This window comes from Athene cunicularia, assembly GCF_003259725.1.
Source record: "Athene cunicularia isolate RWA chromosome 2 unlocalized genomic scaffold, athCun1 chr2_part1, whole genome shotgun sequence".
Taxonomy (NCBI): Eukaryota; Metazoa; Chordata; class Aves; order Strigiformes; family Strigidae; genus Athene; species Athene cunicularia.
In genome coordinates, this window is record NW_020799095.1 from 26132940 (window position 1) to 26153531 (window position 20592).

Sequence of the window (20592 nt, forward strand, 5' to 3'; positions counted from 1 at the left end):
AGGTATTTAGGTGCTGCAAAGTGCACTGGCAAATCCCTTTGCCTGTCTTTCTTTCCATCTTAAGGCACCTAACCACATTTGTAAATCTAGCGCAAAATCAAACATAAATTAATGTCTTAAAAGTTTTGATCTGCCAGCAGCCAACATTCAGATTCAGCAACAATCAGTTCATTGCTAATTCAGGGCAAGATGCAAGTCTTCTATTTGCAGCTTGGACACTGTTTGCTATGGAGAATGTATACAGTTTTCCTTCCACCAATGAGATTGCACTTGTCACTTTTTTTTTTTTTTTCCCCTGCCAGGAAAGGGCTTCTTGGACTGGACTTTTAGTATTAAAGGGCTGTTTAACACAGATAGCTACCCCAAATAAAGAATCTTAACCAAACCATGACCTCCATCTTGCTGTAGTGTGACCACCCTCCCGTGGAAGGGGTCATGCAATCTGCATGTTAGCTTAGTTGTGTTTGGGTTTCATCTGGGCTCAGAAGATGAGTAAAATCAGCTACAGTGAATGGTCTGCAGTAATCCATGAAGAGACAATAAAGAGAAACAAAAGATTTTACATTCAACTTTTCAGCTCCATTGAAATAAACTTAATTCTCCATTCCCTACAGACTCTAAAGAAATATGCTCGAGGACACAGTCTTTGCAGAATTTTAGGGGCAGTTTAACTAAGACAGCAACAATTGCTGTAGCAAATACCCCTAATGCTATGCACTGTCTTGAAAACTATACCCTGTGCAAGATCAGCTGTGTATATATTAAACCTACTGTAAGTACATGCTGATAATATAATAAAGAATGAAAACTGATGCTTCCCTAATCCTTCTTCTTTCTCTTTAGCACTCATTTTGGCAAGCAGGGCAGAGATTGCAGCATTCAGTGCCAAAAGGTCCTGAAAGAGTCAGAGTATTTAGTACAGGACACGTTTTCAAAAGCCATCTCTATCTTCCTAGCCTTAAAGCACTGTTTACATTGCCATGCATTATTATACATGCATGTGGATTGCAGAATAGAGATAACGAGATTAGAGTTGATAGTAAAAAAAAAAAAAAAAAAGAGGGAGTTCAGGTTAACCTGTTTTGGTCAATATATTAATCATCATATCTCTTTGCATTCCTACAGGTTTCGCTTTGGGTTTTGGTTTTTTTTTTTTGGGGGGGAATGGTATTTTCAGTACTGCAAAATGAAATATAGTTCTTGAGAAGCACTTACTCAAAACATCACACAAGCCAAAGCCCTCTCTAAGCTTTGCAGTTAGGCAATTGCAAGAAAAAGCATCTATGAAGGTGAAGCCACTTCTATCTAGCAAATGCCTGGGGAACATGACTGGGATGGGCAAGTCTAGAAGTTCTGGTCACTTCTCCTGAATTACTTATGCATATTCTATGATATTACCTTATATAAACCACAGATATAGTCTTGGCAGCTCAGCCCCATGCTCATAAAGTGCCCCCAACCATTGGTCTAAGGACTTCAGCTTCTTGTTGCTGCACACCTCTTCCCCAGGCACTCTGCTTTCTGCTAGAACCACGACCTAGCCTCAGGAGCAAGGCTCGAGAATCCCCATCCAGGAAGGTTCCCACTAAACATTACGCAAAAGCAGAAGAGATGCCCCAGAGTGTGATGTATGGGCTAGGCTTGCCTGGCATCTTGGTGTCCTGGAGTCTTCTCACAGAGAAAGCACAACAGACGATCACTTGATCGCAAGTTCTGGAAATATGAGAGTTGGGCTTTACAGAGCACACAGAGGTAGCAAATTCCAGACTTGGAGAACAGGAATAGAAACACAAGTTGTTCTTGAGCTGTGGTGATATCTTGGTAGTTTCTATGGCAGCAGTTTCCCAAACCATGCATTTGATCAATCAAACTACATGAAGCCACAGATTAATTAGAAGCCAGTACAGATGCTGCAAGAATAATTATATACAACTCAGCCCGTGAAGTTGGGCATAGTAGTCACAGCTGCTTATAAGAGTTGCAGATAAATCTCAAGTGTAGCACTCAGTCCAAACACCCACATAAACGCACAGGCCGTGAGAAGCCAGGCACAGTCAAAAGATTGAACATATCAGACCAAAAACACTTTAAAGCCCCAGTTGAGGATAGAAATTATCTATATACTTAAGTCCATCTTTTCTCAGAAGTCCATGAAATTACTGTCATAATTATTCTAAGTTCTCCATGAATTCCATGACTCAAATGTCTGCTCACAGCCAAGCAAATTGGTAAATGCATTACTAAACAGGCCATTTCTTGATTCAGGACTTCTGAGAGCCAGTAACCTCAGGGAGGAAGAAAGGATGCCTTGACATTCAGCTGGTCCCAGAAAAACTCTGCAGAATTAGAGACAGTCACAACCCAGCTGACTTCTGCATAACCTCAGAGACAGGGAAGGGAAAAGGAGTATGAGTGTCAGAGGCAGACTCACTGAATTGCCAGGGTTGGAAGACACATTTAGAGATTGTCTAGTCCTTGCTCAGAGCAGGGTCAGCTGGAACAGATTGCTTATGACTTTGTAGCTGGGTTTTGAGTATCTATGGATGGAGACCCCATGACCTCTCTGGGCAACCCGTGCCAGTGTCAGGCACCCTCACAGTAAAAGAGGTTTTTTCTTACATTTAAATGCAGTTTCCTGTATTTCAGTTTGTGCCTGTTGTCTCTTGTCCTGCCACTGGGTGCCACTGAGAAGAGCCTGGCTCTGTCTTCTTTACTCCCCCATCAGATATTTATACACATTGATAAGATCCCCCTGAGCCTTTTTTTCTTCAGGCTGAGCAGTCCCAGCTTGCTCAGCCTCTCCTTGTATGACGGATGATCTGGTCCCTAAACCATTTTAGAGGTCCTTTGCTGGACTCACTCCAGTATGTCCAAGTCTCTCTTGCAATGTGGAGCTCAGAACTAAATGAGTCTCTACTAATTGGACCCCTCTTTACTTAAAAAAATCCCTGCAAGTCGTTGACTGACTGGAGCTCTGCCTGACCTGGAGATAGGTCACTTGGTATTCCAGGTTAAGGCTAGGGAGCAAAGGGACAACAGTATATCTTAATTTACTTGTTTCTAAGCAATTGGCACTTTGTACTCTGTAGTCTGTGTCACTTGGGCGAACTTCTATCAGTTCACTGTCAAAATAATTACAGTAATCTTTTCTTATCTTTTTGATTTAATTGTAGCTTCTAGTGAAGACTGACAGGCTATTATATTTGCCCAAATCCATCACTTTCACTGATGTATCATTTATAAGTAGTGTCACTACATAATTGGAAATAACTGAAAATTAATTAAACATTGCACATAGATATGAGGATTGAGAGACTGAGAGGCACAGATAAACAGCTATCTAGTGGAAACAAAAAGATACCACAGGCAAGTTCTGAATTTAAGAATGAGGGCAGGAACATGAGTTGCCTTTGCACTGTTCATGACTCCTGCAGTCTGATTATGAGTAGCCTGGCTCTGCACCACAGAGCATTAGGGAGCAGCTAAGGCCACACAGGAATAGGTTCCTACTTCCCCCTATAGACCCAATTTTTAATCCCTCTTTCTCCAAACAAACCTTAGTTTCCTGAAATTTCACATCCTACTTTCCTTGCCTGCAAGGTCCTGCTATTTGCTTTCTGCTCTTTTTTCCATTAGTAGTCTTGTAGAGGAGAAAGGAATGAGATAAGTGTTTTTCCAGTCTCAGGGTCAAACCCTTAGTTACAATAAATCAACATAGTTATGCCAGCTTACATTTGGTGACTCCTTGAGTAACAGAGGACACAACTTGCTCAAAACCCAGCTTGCCTGGGTCATCCACTCTCACCAATGATAGGACATTTTATAATGCAGCACTATACTGCCCAGAGGTATGGATTTACCCCCAGACAACTCATGGCAAACAGCAGTTCTGCACAACTCTTATTCGTTAACTCAGTTCAAAGTTGATTTAGTCTATTTCTTTACATATGTACACATGAGACAGAAAATTCTAAGCATGTTCTCCCCATGAAATAACTGAGGATTCAGTGTATGTTCATGAACAACATGGAACTAATATGGAATCAATATTTATCATCCCTACAAAAATACTAAACATTATTATAAGAACAGTCAGAATGAATTAATCATAGATCCTAATGCACCCTGGCATATTTTGTAGTAGAGATAATGAAAACACTCTGATCTCTCCAATATAACAAGTTTTTAAAAGCATATTGCTTCTTGCATGTAGGACATTTGTTTGTCATAGGATCATAGAATGGTTTACGTTGGAAGGGACCTCAAAGATCATCTTGTTCCAACCCCCCTGCCATGGGCAGCGACACCTCCCACTAGACCCGGTTGCTCAAAGCCCCGTCCAACCTGGCCTTGAACACTGCCAGGGAGGGGGCAGCTACAGCTGCTCTGTCTCACTACCAGTAAAGAGTTTCTTCCTTATATCTAATCTAAATCTACCCTCTTTCAGTTTAAAACCATTACCTGTCATCCTATCATTACACTCCACGATAAAGAGTCCCTCCTCATCTTTCCTGTAGGCCCCCTTTAGGTACTGAAGGCTGCTATAAGGTCTCCCTGGAGCCTTCTCTTCTCCAGGATGAACAACCCCAACTCTCTCAGCCTGTCCTCATAAGAGAGGTGCCCTAGCCCTCTGATCATCTTCATGCCACTCCTCTGGACCCACTCGAGCAGGTCCATGTACTCCTTATGTTGGGGTCCCCAGAGCTGGACGCAGCGCTCCAGGTGGGGTCTCATGAGAGTGGAGTAGAGGGGGAGAATCACCTCATTTGAACTGCTGGTCACGCTTCTCTTGATGTGGCTCAGGATACAGTTGGCTTTCTGGGTTGAGAGCACACATTGCTGGCTAATGTTGAGCTTCTCATCAACCAACACCCCCAAGTGCTTCTCTGCAGGGCTGCTCTCTATCCACTCATCACCCAGCCTGTATTTGTGCTTGGGATTGCCCTGACCCATGTGCAGGACCTTGTACTTGGCCTTGTTGAACTTCACGAGGTTTGTATGGCCCACCTTTCCAGCCTGTCCAGGTCCCTCTGGATGGCACATCCCTTCCCTCCAGCGTGTTGACCGCAACACATAGGTTGGTGTTGTCAACAAACTCACTGAGGGTGCACTCGATCCCACTGTCCATGTCACCAACAAAGATGTTAAACAGCGCCAGTCCCAACACCAACCCGTGAGGAACACTCACCGCTCGTCACTGCTCTCCACTTGGACATTGAGCCATTGACCACAACTCTTTGAGTGCAACCATCCAGGCAATTCCTCATCCCCCGAGTGCCCCATCCATCGGATCCATGTCTTCCCAATTTAGAGACAAGGATGTTGTGCGGGACAGTGTTAAATGCTTTGCACAAGTCCAGGTAGATGATGTCAGCTGCTCTTTCCTTATCCACCAATGCTGTAATGCTGTCATAGATGATCACCAAATTTGTCAGGCATGATTTGCCCTTAGTGAAGACATGTGGCTGTCACCAATCACCTTCTTATTTTCCATGTACCCTACCATAGTTTCCAGGAGGATTTCCTTGATGATCTTGCTGGGCACAGAGGTGAGACTGACTGGCCTGTAGTTCCCCAGGTCTTCCTTTTTTTCATTTTTAAAAATGGGCAGGAACTTCAACATACCACCATGAATTTTCAAATATGATGGATAGTGGCTTAGCCACTTCATCTGCCAGTTCCCTCAGGACCACCAGATGATTCTCATCAGGTTCCATGAACTTCTGCCCCTTCAGGTTCCTTAGATAGTCTTGAAACAGATCTTCTCCTATGGTGGGCCGATCTTCATTCTCCCAAATCCCCACCTTTGCCTTCTGTGACTTGGGCAGTGTGGCTGGAGCACTTGCCAGTGAAGATTGAGGCAAAAAAAGTAATTGAGTACCTCAGCCTTCTCTATGTCCTAGGTAACCAGGTCTCTCATTTCCTTCTGGAGAGGGCTCACATTTTTCCTAGTCTTCCTTTTATCACCAATGTACCTATAGAAGCTTTTCTTGTTGCCCTTGACATCCCTGGCCAGATTTAATTCTATCAAGGCTTTGGCATTCCTAACCCGATACCTGGTTGCTCAGACAGTTTCTCTGTATTCCTCCCATGCTATATGTCCTTTCTTCCACCCTCTGTAGGCTTCCTTTCTATGTTTGAGTTTGTCCAGGAGCTACTTGTTCATCCATGCAGGCCTCCTGGCATTTTTGCCTGACTTCCTCTTTGTTGGGATGCATCAATCCTGAACTTGGAGGTGGTGATCCTGAATATTAACCAGCTTTCATGGGCCCCTCTCCCCTCCAGGGTGTTATCCCATGATACTCTACCAAGCAGATCCCTGAAGAGGCCAAAGTCTGCTCTCCTGAAGTCCAGGGTAGTGAGATTGCTGTGTGAGCTCCTGGCAGCCCTAAGGATCTTGAATTCCACCATTTCATGGTCACTGCAGACAAGGGTGCCCTTGAGCTTCACATTCCTCACAAGCCCCTCCTTGTTGGTGAGAACAAGGTCCAGCACAGCACCTCTCCTTGTTGGCTCCTCTATCACATGGAGAAGGAAGTTATCACCATGGCATTCCAGGAACCTCCTGGCTTGCTTATGCCCTACTGCGTTGTCCCTCCAACAGATACCAGGGTGGTTGAAGTCCCCATGAGGACCAGGACTTGTGAACGTGAGGCTGCTCCCATCTGTCTACAGAGGGCCTCATCCACTCGGTCTTCCTGGTTGGGTGGCCTCTAGCAGACCCCTGCTGTAATGTCTCCTGTCCCTGTCCTCCTTTTAATCCTGACCCATAACCTCTCAGTCACCTCCTCATCCATCCCCAGGCAGAACTCCATGCATTCCAGCTGGTTGCTGACATAGAGGGCAACACGCCCTCCTCATCTCCCCTGTCTGTCCTTCCTAAAGCATCTGTATGCTTCCATTCCAACATTCCAGTCATAGGAGCCATCCCACCACATCTCTGTGATGCCAATAAGATCATCTCATGCTAGAATAAATGAGCTTTAGCTTGTCTTCTCTGACACTTTTCATGGTAAAGACAATCTTGTTTTAATAAAACATCACCCATATAGATCTACTTTGTGAAAGTTAAATATATGGTATTTGTCATCATTCATATTCTGTTACTATGGTTATATAATGGATTGTGATATTTTCTCGAAACACTACAAATTACTTCATGTGAGTATTTATTACTAACAAAGGCTCACTTTTTACAATCATCATTGTAGTGACAGCAAATATGATGCCATTATGCATAGTAGTACTCATACAATAAGAATTACTGGGCAGTCTCTGAGGGGGCTGATAGAGACTCTCCTTTTTGCTGCTTTCCAGAAGACTCTCTGCCTCATGGGAAATGTCTTCTAATGATAATATCAGTATCTCAGCGAGTCATCATGTGCTTCCTTTCCCTTTGTAGGAAGCAAGGACCGTGAATCATCATTAAATCAGTGTTGCCCAGATACAAAAGTTCTTTTCAGGGAAGTACTTGTCAGTCATCAGCCATGGGGGCAGAGAGCGGAAAACTGTTGATTTTAGACCTAAGGCAGGGGACAGTTGTATCCCAGGCTGTAATAATGGATTCCTTGGTTTCTGGGGGCTTTCAGAGCACTTTAGAAGAGTAACTTTTATATTTTGTGCCAGGTAACACAGAAAGAGACTTCACTCCTCACATAGAGCCCCCACAGAGACCAAAATCATGAGGTGAAATAATTTTCTCGAATTTGGGCCAAATGTACTCTCCATTGCAAGTAGCTTGCGCTGAGAACAGTTACATAACCTAAACAGAAAAGTCATGCCTATGGCTGTTTATTTTTTTTTTGCAGTGCAGCTAGGGAATTTGCATGGTATTTTATATCCTTTATTGAAGAAAATTCTGGGGAAGGATCCCAGTGACTTATTGATTTCACATCTGACCCTGCATTTCTTATTCACCCAAAACTCTTTTAGCACTGGCAGTTTCAGATATACAAGACAAACTTTAAAACATAATGTTCACATCAACAAAGGAAAGTTATGTTCTTTTTTCTCTTCCTTCCTCCCATTTTCTTAAAGTATTTTACACTAGGTCATGTTGAAATGTAACCAAATCAACAATATTAACCTGTAAAACACCCTCAGGAACAATTGCAGGATTTGATGTTTTTTTCCTCTGTGATTTTGGAGTAGTATGATAAATTTGCATTTTTTAGCAACAGAGTTTTTCAAAATTCTGAGTTGAATGAATAAAGTCATGTGTTTATAAGTATCAATAATCTAAGCCATCTGCAAAGGAATGGTTTTGCAAAGGCATCTCTTTCAGGACACTCTGTGGATTTTGTCACTGCTTGAGGTTTTGGCAAACCATCAATATCACTATAATTTTCTCTTATGAAATACAGTTTTTGACTGAGATCTTTTTGTTTTTTTCCCTAGCTAGCTAAAGTTTAAAAATACTGCATGTCTAACTCTGCAAATTCAAAGGTTAGGTTTTCTCCAAATTGCATTATTTGCATATTGCATATTAGATGCCAGTAATTCAGAAAGGCACAATACAAGTTATCAGTGAAAAAAAAAAAATTAAAAAAAGAATGCCTGACATACTGAGTGGTCAATGTATTTTTTATATTTTGTCTAAAAGGAAAAATACATGAACTTTAAGAAAAGAAACAGCATCTTTAAGTACAGATTCATTGCAAATCACTATTTTAATACCTACAAAAAGTACAGTGCTATTGCTAGTAGTGACAGCATATCATTTAAGCGTATGATGCTCTACCCCCTCCAAAAAAGGCTTAGAAGCAGGAACCGCCTAAAATTTCTATCCAAGACAAGCAAATTTGTCACTTCCTAATTCTTTTATTCATAATTGAAATCTCAGTTTCAAATGAGGAAGATGATCCATGTTAAGCACTGCTCTAAGCAAAGGAGCATTCTGTTGCTAGCAGACTTTGTATGTATAAACACAGTCCTCAAGTAATTCAGAATGTTAATTACTAACAGGGAAACTGTACCCACCTTTTGTATTAGCAGTCATTTCACAGACTGATGGGATATGGCATACAATTACACTGTTATAATGTACACATCGGCTTTGATTGGTGTGTTGCTCTTCAGGGCTCTGCACAAGATAGCAATAGATCCAAGCCATCATGGAAAAATCAGCTTTGTTAAGGGTTAGGAAAGATACAGGTAAACCCAAGGGAAGGCATACAACTCTGTGAATCCAACTGACATCCCTTTAGTCTAAATAACAATGTTTCGTTTCTCTCAGACCTTGCCTGGAAGAAGGTTTTCTTCTCTCACTCTTGCTACAAAAAATACCATGATTTGATTTTTTGTGGAAATAAAACCAGTTTTAAGAGATTCTAGGACTGAAAGGCTTTGTGGAAAACATGGTGTACTTTTTCTTGAGCTGCAGATGCTAGCAGATGCCATATTAACAGCGGTGGCATTTCAGCAAGAAAGCAGGACTTGCGGCATTTCATACTGGAGATCTCAGGGCTGGATAAGGCACTGTAGCACCAAAGACAGAATATACCTTTCCACATTTTCAGTGCCTTTTCTGTCCTCCCCCACTGATGACTCTGAGTTCAGTAGCATCAGGGAGACAACCGACTCTGCCTCTTGTAGATTTGGTCCTCTTTGGTCCCCTCTATAAATCTGCTACATGCAGGTCTCTCCTCTCACCTAAGACACAGAAAATTATTTTCCAAATACTACATTCAGCCTTTGGATGTGTGGGTGTAACTTCTACTGACTCACACACAATCCCTCCACAAGTATTGGAGCACTAATCTTAGGCCAAATTGTAGTTATTTTTAATCACCAAAGGCGAGAAGTGGTGTAGACTCCAATATGAGGAGCAAAAAAAGACAGCTGGTGGCAGCTGAGAACAGGAGGAAGAACCTAAAACAAATGCCTAAGAGATAAGGCTCTTGCTTACTGAAACCCTCACACCACAAACTGTACTCTGCATTTCTATGTTCCTGCATGGACACACACAATAGGACAGAGGAAAAAAATGTTAAAATAAAACCAGAATGAATATGTCCTTCTATCACAAGCTGTAGCTGAAACTATTCTCCTCCCCCAGTAGCATAGTTAGAAATTCTCCCAAATTTTAATCCAAAATGGCCTGTGCATCTGCATGAATTATTACAGTGTCCAAATGACGATGTAGTTACAAATGTAATATCAACAAAGTGTCCTGGAGAACAGACACTGAAGAGCTCCATGCACCTCCACAAAGATCATCCTACCAACGATGCATATCAGGAAATGAAATAGAAATGAAAACAAAACAACATCTGTATCTATAAAAAGGTCCTACCTGATTAATTTTAAAACATTTTGGGGTGTGTTACAGAAATTCTGCAGCAAATTTGGGTCCCGGGGTACTGGAGCATTCCCAGTATGAGAGCTGCCCCAGTATCTTAAAAGACAGACATTCAGAGGTCCACTTACCAAACTGCTACAAAACCAGGCAGATTCTGATTCACATCCAGGATCATAGGATCACAAGACAATTCAGGTTGGAAAAGATCTCAGGAGATCTCTATTCCAACCTTCTGTTCAAAGCAGGGCCAGCTGTGAGATTAGATGAGGTTGTTCAGGGCTTCATCCAGCCCATCCTGAAAAGGCAATGATGGAGGCTGCATGACCTGTCTGGACAACCTGCTTCAATGCTCGACTGTCCTCATGGGGAAAAGCCATTTCCTTTCATGCAGACTGAACCTCTCTCCTTCCATTGCCTCTCATTCTTCAATTATGCACCAAGTTTCAGTGATTGTTCATCAAACCCACTCCTCTGTAGACCAATTCTATTTTAACAACCGGACACTTTTTAATGAAAAAAAAAGCCTTTTCAAAGGCAGTAGGGTTTTTTCTGAAAATCTGCAGTCAGCTCAGAGACACGTGTCTTCTCTGAGATTTGCAGCACTTAAAAACTGGCCACAGATGCCCACAGTTCCTCTCACTAGAAACGGAGGAACTAGACAAGTCTAGTCTAGGAACTGGGACTAGCTCTGGGACTGGACATGCTGCTGGTTATTGGGACTGATTTTACTTAGGAAATTCTGGGAAGCTTGGAAGGATTTTAGGGTCTGTAATTTCTTTCATGGTTCAAGAGTTGAATCCTTACTTGAAACTTGGATAGCAGCAACAAAGTGAGGAAGCCTTTGTGGAAAAGCAGCAATATAATTATCAGAGAAAATTTGCTTAATTTTTAAAGTATTCCAAGCATACTTTATTGACAATTAAACTTGTTGTAATACTGTTTTTCTTTTAAAGTTCTGGAGGGACTGAGCTCTGGTCTGGCTTTCACAGAGCAGGAAACTCAAGGATAAGAGAAAAAAGGAGGATATTAGTCATTCATGCTGTTACCACAGCCTGCTCCGCACACAAGTCACATGGATTTAGGCGCTCAGCACCTTTAGAAGACAGGCTTCTGGAGCAAAAAGCACATCTGAAGGAATTTATGTTGATTTTGAAAGAGCAGACAACAACAAAGGAACCAAATCTGGAAAAAAAAAGGCAACTCTGGCCAATATCAGCCACTAAACATAGCCCTTCACTTACCTCAGTGCATCTAATTCTAAGATATGCATTTCTGACTCCATCCATTCAGTTGAAAAGGGAAAGACCACACCAGGATAAGCAATGAAGAGTGGTCAAACACATAACTTAATGACAGTGTATAGAAGCCACTACAAAAAAGATAGGGGAGAATGAAACATTTTGTGGTACGGCTGAGTGGCTGAATTCTGTACCCAATCCACCAATATTTTCCAAGCATGGACAGCTTTTCTTGAAATTAAAATAGAAAACACAAGTTCCATATACCACAAAAAATTGACAGTTTAGTAAAGAAATGGAACCAACCAAGTAAATCTGACTGCATGGCATTTTAGGAAAAGGACAGAAATAGCTGCAGCTATTAAAAGTGATATACTGCTGAAATCTTTTTGTGATTATGCTAAAAGTTGATCTGATGTCTTGAAAGAACTCTTAAATGGTTACTGCTTCCTCAAATAAAAGCTACTTCACATGTGCTACTTCCTTAAAAATATGCTGAATGGAGTTACTTCTAAGTGTCTGATTTGTACTTCTCACTGCCCTTTTGAGACACTTGGAAAGGACAGGGCTGAGAAAGAGGAAATTAATAGATCAGGAAATAATCTATAATAAATCACAATGAAGGCAATGTAGTATTTTTTTCTTGTTGCTGCTATCATTAGACTGGGTGTAGGAAAGCAGAATTCATCAAACTTTACAAACACAATGCAGAGTCCTCCAAATCATAAAGTAACATTCAATTTGGTTTATTTGCATGAAATGAATATCTTTAGCTGTCTTTGCTTTGCCCCTCCTCTCTTGAAGTAATGGATGTTTGAAGCTGAGGTCCAGATACCTCAACCAACTTTAATAATCCCTCTTTAGTTCCAGAAGAAAGGAAATGGTTTGCAATATCCTGAAGTCCACTAGACCCACTGATTATTTATTTCCCTTGTATCTTCCATCTCTGTATATGAGATGTGGTGTAAGAGCAGTGCTGTACCCATGTTAACAGGCCCTGCTGAAAGGAAGGGTATAATAGCTCAGATGTCAACTAGCCACTTTAGGACAAAGACCGAGTTCTCATCTGCCTCACTCAACCAGATATGTTGGTTTCAGATACTGCTTCAGATCACTTTGGCTTAGAAAGCTTAGATCAGTCCACCAAGAAACAGAAACAACATCATAGGCAGAGATGACCAGCTGTACATAAACAACGGGCATTGCATTACAAATAATCCTCATAATTAATGGGTAATGCAGATTTTTATTTGTTTGTTCAGTGAAAAAGCACATTATGGACATATAAGTACTTTCTAAGAAAAAGAGTAAGACTGAGAAATATCGTTGATGCTCCTCTATCAACTGATAGTACAGGAATGTTCACATACAAGTCCAGTCCCATGCACTGCATAAATTGATATAGGATTGAGCTCATGTTGAGTCATATCATCAATAAACGTGCCATACTATTTTTGTTTTTGTCACCCCCCACCTGAATACAGACCAACAGTAGCTGAGAAAAGCAGTGTGAACCACTGCTTAAAATTCTCCCACCAAACCAAGAGAGTCAATGTGATTTCCATGTCTTTGCTGAAATTCATTCCCTCTCTGGATACTGCCAAACCAGCCTAACCAGGGATGACTCATCTGCAGGGCCTCATAAAGTACTTCTGAACGGCTTGAGTTTTGCCTTTGGAATGCACTGGATTACACTAAGAGTTTGTGATGCTCCAGTGTGGGGGAAGAGGACATCCCTGACTCTTCCCTACAAGGACATTCCCATTCTGCACTCTGCAGTTATTAACGGCACGCTCACTTTATTCCTCACTACCTAAAGAGAGCATTGAGCATTCATTCCTTTGGCAAATGATATCACCCTTCCACTGTGATTTTGCTTCTAAGCCCTTTTTTGCTTGCATAAGAAAACAAATGGACAAATTGCCAGATCCCTCATTCTTCCTTGTTTTTGCATTTCTAACCTTGTGGTAAAGAGATGTATGATGAGCTATAAAGGAAAAAATCTGTGGGAGTCACAGCTAAAATAGTGTTAGCATCATCACTGTGTAAAGTAGAAATATAAAAACCCAAAGAAAGGCAAAAATAAGTAGAAGAAATATTCCACAGGAGGAGAGAGTAGAAGCCAGTAGGAGTGTTTTGTTCAGAAAGGATTTGATAGATCACATGGCAGTTCACACGATTTAATGAGTAAACAAGTCCACTTGGCTGACAGTAATTTTTCCCTTAATGCATATTAACTAAAATTGAACCCAGTATTTGTAGCACAACATATAGTAGAGCTATGAATTTTACTACCACCTACACTGTATTAATGAGCCAACAACCTAATATGACTATAAATTGGGCACAAATTTCATAATAGTAAGATCATTAGTGACAGCAGCTAAGATAAACATTTACAGAATACATCATCCCTCACATTTGAGGACTGAAATCACATGTTTTGCTGATTGGAGTTAGGAAAAAACATCATCGCTGGTATATATATATCTTTGCATCATTGTCTGCCGTGGCTGAGAGACAACTTTAGTTGAAGCCCCTGGGTTCTGGCAACTTTCAGCAAAGGCACTGGGAAAGCCTGTTGTTCTGATTATGACAATTTCAATGATCCTACATAAGATTACAAAAAGTCATAGAAAGAGGCAAAGAAAATTAAGAAATTCCTTGGTAATCATCTTACTTAAATCTATATAATACACCAGGAAAAGACAGAAAAACTAGCTTCAAGAACGTACCAAATGTGTACAAGAGGTATCTGAAGTTCTACCTGCTGAAGTTCAGACAGTTCTTTAGCTGTCCAGAGATGCTTGACATATCTATTTCTGTTGACATTATCAGAACTCCTGAGGTGGAATTTCTTAGAAGTTACTCAGAAATAGCTTCATAAACCTATTTATTGATTTGGCTTCTCAGAAGTGGCTTGCATGAGCTCCTCAACACTCACATCTGAAATGAGTTTCTACTTGCTTATATCTTGCTCTGTGAGCCCAAAAATTGAAACACAAAAGGTATATTAGTCAGCACCATACAGTATTTATTAAGACCAATTTTTATAGAAAGTCTTTGGAAAGGAAAATAGAGGTCTATTGGGAAAATACACTCGAAGTACCTGTGTTTGTCATATCTGGGCAACCTAGCTGTAATGATAAGGTGTGTGTTCATCTCTTGCTGCTGGGAAGGACTGTTATAATGTCATATATTGCAGAAGAAAAAATGGGCCTGTCTCACAGAAGACCTAGAGAAATGACTGAATCAGGACTGAATAAGGGAATGTTTCTCTTGCAAAATGGTAATATAAATGATATAGGGCTGACTAATAATACAGTTGGTTTCCACTAACTAACAGAATAACATGATCATCTACAGAACTGAATTCCAGACTCTGAGCTAAGATAATTTTTTTTTTCTTATTTTCCATCTGAGTCAGTTAGAACAAAACCTGTGTTCAAGAGATCAAGTCTCCTGTTTTTTGCTTCCCCATTTAATCTCATGTGGGTATTCCCATCTGATCAGAGATGCAGAAGATAACACATCAGAAGCCCCATAATGGTGGTTCAAACATGGTTCCAACTCATAATGGACATAAAATGCAAATTATTTGTGGACAGTTTGACAAAGAAAATAAATATTTCTTCTAGACAGAAGAACTGATTTAACTGAAGGATGATGAACCCAGGATGCATGTGAAAGCACAGAGCCACACGTGTCTCTGAACTCACAGGTTTTAATGTTCCAGTTCTAAAAAAGGGGGACATCCAGCTTAATGGGAGAATTAGACAGAAGTTCTGCCAGTGCAAACCTCTGGTCACCACTTTGTCCTATGTGTGTTTTTCTAATGGAGAGTATAGACTGTCTCAATGCTTTCAGTTTAGTGAGTCATATCTCCCCTGTTTAAGTGTACGTACTTTTAAAACTAGATAGATTTTTTAATTAACAGAGCACATTGTTATGTCTGCAATCAATGTTCCCTTTGTATACTCAAGGGCTACCCTGAATCTGTTATTACCTTGCAAAGTCAATCTGGTTTAAGGATTATTCTTCCTGAAAATGCAATGGGCATTCTCTTCTCTTGAATATTTTGTTTAAAACATTAAGCTGCTTGTACATTCTAGAAGAATTTGAACGTGGGATCTGAGCTAAGATCTTAAGCAGTCTGAAAGAACACATCAGTCTGCTGAATATGATATCCAGAAAAATACAAGTTCTCATTTCAAAGGTAATACACACACACACACACACACACACACACACATATATATGTATATAAAACTGTATGGCATATTTGCTGTGCAGGCCTAGACTCCTTGTGAAGTTGTTTTTCAGTATAGCAAATTAGAAAAATATGCCCAGACTTAAAGGTTACTTAATCGGGTTGAAGCAGTAACTTCAGTTCCAGCAACTCCCTCCCACTATGTTACATCTGATAATGTACCCAAGTCCAAACATAAACTTAGTTCAAAAAGATGTTTGGTCCTTGAATGTAAAATGACACCTAGCTTACACAATTAGCCAGGTAATACATATCCTTCCAAGAGAAGCGATTTCTACCACAGAATAATCTGCATTTTACTAATCTCTGATTGTTAAATTTTACTTGCTGAAACTTTTCCATATGGCTTTTTGAATACCACTGTCCTGTATTTAATTACCACAGAAGGATATTAATGAAGAGGTTGGAAATTTGGCCCAAGCCCTGTTCCACACTTTGGACAGTTTGATGGAGATAGAGCCAATGAACAGAACATTTCTGTCAAGAAGTGGCTGTGCCATTTCACACACAAAACCAGTGGCAAAAGAGGAGTAAACAGACCTATAGAAATAAAACACCCACCATTTTCTGAATTGTCCATAAACTTCTAAAATAGTGTGATCATAAAGTAGCATTGTGTGAAGTGGAACACTGGTTTGCTAACTGAAGGGAAGTCAAACAGGAATTGCTGGAGTAGTCCTTCCTTGTAATCGAGACTGTTTTTATCAAGCTGTAAGTTAAGACGCATGCCCAGAAATGCAAAGCGTACTTTCCAATTTTCAAGGCAGCTTGGAGTGCAGAGGATGCAAGGAAGCTAACGTGGGTGGGAAAGCATATGTTGCTGCCTCGATGAGGAAGTGGTACACCACAGTTACTTCATAAGTGCAAGGGCTTTATAAACTAAATCTCCCAGGGACTGTTTTAAATAGACAAAGAATGACATGCAGCCCTGACAGGCTTTCAGTATTGTTTCAGAAGGCTGGATGCCTTCTAAAAACATTGCACTGCCACTTGTACTTCTTCCAAAAAATGCCTATTTTTAACCTCAGCCTCTTCATATAAACAGTGGGCAGATGCACCATGTAGTAAACTCTGTTCTGTCTAGCATGAAATTAATGGCTTCCTCAGTCTTACCTGACAATGGAAAACATATTCCGGTGTGGTTTTCTTGAACTTCATGTTCCATACCAAGGCTACCCCATCAGGCTCATGTGGAGCATCTTCATTATTGTTGTAAGATGCAACCATCAACTCAGGGTACTAGAAACAAAAAGCAAAAGCAAATGGAATAAGATGGATGATGATGAACCTATGCAAAATCAGATGAGACAGAAATAATCTCACACTAAATGTGCAATATCTGGTTTTAATTATAATACACGCTAGTCCAATTATAGTATTCAGCTTCATTTTGGTTTTATATTTTACTCGTCCCTGACATCCTTAAAGCCTTTGCTCCTTGCTCTCTATCAGTTATTCCCAGATACCACACAGGCAGTGTTATTTGCTGCAGCTAATGCTCAGAAAAGACAACTAGCAGGATATTTATAAAGGGAATATAAAGCGAGGAAAACTCTGAAAGCTTGAGTAATTCTAATGTATCTGCTTAACCATTTCTTCAGGGACAAACTGTCGTCTTAATTGATTTTGGTAATAAAAACACTATGACCATAGTGTTGACTTGCTTTTATTCTGAAATTCAGTTTTTTCATCATCCCTGAAAACTATTCTTTCTTATTTCATTATGCACTCTTCCTATTCACTTGAAAGCACTTCTTGATGATTCAAATAGCAAACAAAACATTTTCTTCACAGAAGCTCAATTTTGCAAGATGCTGAGGTCACCTTGTGAAGTACAGGGTGACCTCAAATTCCACTGACTCAGTAAGACTGATGCAATGAACACTTTAAAATCAGGTCCGTATTTTCTTGTACACCCATTATCTGCTGTTGTATAGAAGTAGATATGCAACACACACATACGTATTTGCTCTGGTTTTTAATATATATACAAACATATATGAAAAATGAGATTTTCACATTCTGTTGATGACCTTGTATCATTTCAAAACACCACAAGAAGTAACAAATTGCCCATAAAACATCTATTACTTTCTGCCGCTACCATAGCAGCCAGTTCTCCACTCTCACATGTTTGACACTCAGCACCTCTGGTGCCTTCTGTCCTCTAAATGGTCAAAAAGGCAGTTGACCTTATGGCATGTTCAGAGGAATGCATGTGGCTTCTGTTGACCAATGAGCCAGCAGCCCAAGTTCTGCAGGACCCACACCACCTTCTTGTAAACTAGGAATACTTTCCCTCAAAATTTCTCAATGATCATTGTCACTTTTTGTATTTTCCAGGTAAATTCCTGTTAAACTATTCATAGGGGAACAGTGCAGCCAGTAGATGTAAAAGAAGTGGGACAAAGAAACTGCCAATAGTGCTACTGGGAGCTGTGCATTTGGTCCAAACCAGACATTTTAAAAATTAAAAAAACCTCACCACCCTTGGTAACATTATTATTGGGGTTTGAACCTCTCTGCTCTTAGAATCCATTTGGAAGAAATAATGTGCACAGCTATAACTTTTGCCATCAGCAGCTGTTCCTTCCCACTTTGTGTACACTTCCATAGATAATACATCATGGAGCTGATGATTTTTCTGTTCAAGCTCATTGTTCCAAATGAGCCTGGACCCACGTGTGGGAGAACCACCAATGACACGTGGCCACCATCGCTGCCTCTTTCCCATTTTTAGGCGGCTCTGACTGGGTTGTACCTACATCTCAGCAGACCCTGGCTGCTGGCACAGCATGTAAGGGCAATTTAGCACCCAAATCACTTGCATGGGATTTCAAAGCATGCATCAGTCCAATCACCTCTTCTCTCTCCTCAAGAATTGAGGGAGACCTGAGGGTGGTTTAATCCCACACCTGATACACCACCTTTCTGGACACAGTTACGTCAGCCTGCCCTCCACTGCTCTCAAGCATCTCATCCCCTCTTCTCTCTCTCTCCCGTGACAGAGATTACAACCACTTCTGAACAGCAATCTCAGCCTCTCCTTTGAACCTTTTCATCCCACGTTGGCCCAGGTCCAAGAAAACAGTGTGCACAGCAAGCTCTTGCCAGGGCATCTCGTTTTGGCTGAACAGGTTAGGTACCATTCACACAAGCAGCTGAGCCCGCAGCCGTGAAGGGGCAGATACCCTGGCAGGCAGAAGCGACAAGCCCTTCCAGCAGCATGATTGCATCCAGCTAGGGTGTGTGACCAGGTCTGAAGCACCAGTTTTAGAGGCACTGGCAGCATGTCTGGCCATAAACAAACACTGACTCAAATCTTGCTGGTCTGTATGTAGGTTTTGCAATCACAGTTTATGCATCTGGCTGGAAATACAGTTTCAAGTTTACACAGATGCCTGGGGTCATACCTAGCTGGGTAACACCATTATGAGGCTTTTTGACTCTCAAAAAAACAGAGCTAAGTGCAGCACCCTAAACCTATTCTAGCATTGCACACTCACTGTTTCACTCAAATCGACTTGCATTTGCAGAGTTTCAGTCCTCACCAGGTGCCCAGCTGTCCTGTGACTGCAACTGGAAATGGTGCTGTGGGAAAGAGCATTCAAGGCTGCTGCCTGAGTCAAGAGAGACATGGCAGTATCCCCGAGACTGTGGTTTTCTTGGCTTTAGATGAGCTAAGTTACCTCCTCATGGACAGAGCAAGGTGATCCAACTCTCCCTCTCTGTTTACACCCAGTCTGTTGGGCCTTTCCCTTAGATCCCTGATGAAGCATCTAAACTGTTTTCCCTTTGCTCTGCAAAAGAATCAAGGGGCTGGTGGATTAGCTTTAATGGTATGAATGATCCCACATGTTTGGGACCGTATTTTACATGTGACTGAGAACAGAATAACTTGTTTAATCAATGCATCAAGCTCCTTTGTTTGATTAAACTTCTCTTTGCCTCTAGGCTGTTTTACAGCAACAGTTTTATCGCAGAAAATTGAGCAATGTGTTCTGCAGTTCCCAGGATTATTCAAGTTATCCTTTGGCATACTGGACACTGACATGTCCTGGAGTGTGGGTGAGAAGCAGAGCTAGCGGTTAGGTGAAATACCCCTGTCCAGCTTCTGCCACATAATATACCTCAAAGCAGGCGAGAGGAGGCAATCCCTTCTGCCAGGCTAGCGTAGGGGTTTGTGCAGAAGCTCCCCATCATGGAGAAGTCGATGGGTGGAGGAGCCCCTGCTGGGGTGCCAGGGAGCTGAATGTGAGGAGTTAACGGAGGGGAAGGCAGGAGGGGCCACCCTGGAACAAAGAGGTGGGAAGCAGAACATGCCTTTGAGCCCGAGGGGCTGAGCAATTACATTTGGCAGTGTGCTTCTGAGGCAGCTTTTTTTCTTGCTGCCCTGGGAATACAGTAAGAGCTGCCTGTTAGGAAAATATCAGATAAGAATTCCATGTAATTTCCAGTCCCTGAACAAGTGAACAACATAAGATAAGTGTTTCCTCAGGCTTCTATTTGATTTCTGTGGAAATCCATATGTGCTTAAAGGCCACCCACGTCACACCAATGCATACCTGTTGTTAAACTGATATTCTGTATGAAAGCAAAGTGATAAATCCTTCATTTCACACACAGGTCATGAGCTGGATATTACAAGAAGCCTCCCTGCAGCTGGCTGTTGTGCACCACAACCAGTCGGACAGCCAGACCTGAACAGCCTACCAGTGATGCTCAGTGAGATCCTCCAACTCCTCCCTGCTGCCTGCCATGTCCTCTGTGCAGTCATTTGCCTC

The 20592-nt window shown here is 41.4% G+C and overlaps 1 protein-coding gene across 1 annotated transcript in view; it reads right to left on the reverse strand.

The window, feature by feature from the left end:
• The window catches only part of DYNC1I1 (dynein cytoplasmic 1 intermediate chain 1), a 179026-nt gene that overhangs the window by 58461 nt on the left and 99973 nt on the right, over window positions 1-20592 (reverse strand). The window contains exon 9 of the mRNA XM_026843204.1: window positions 16922-17047. Coding sequence (XP_026699005.1) covers window positions 16922-17047 — 126 coding nt within the window. The remainder of the gene's footprint in view (window positions 1-16921; window positions 17048-20592) is intronic.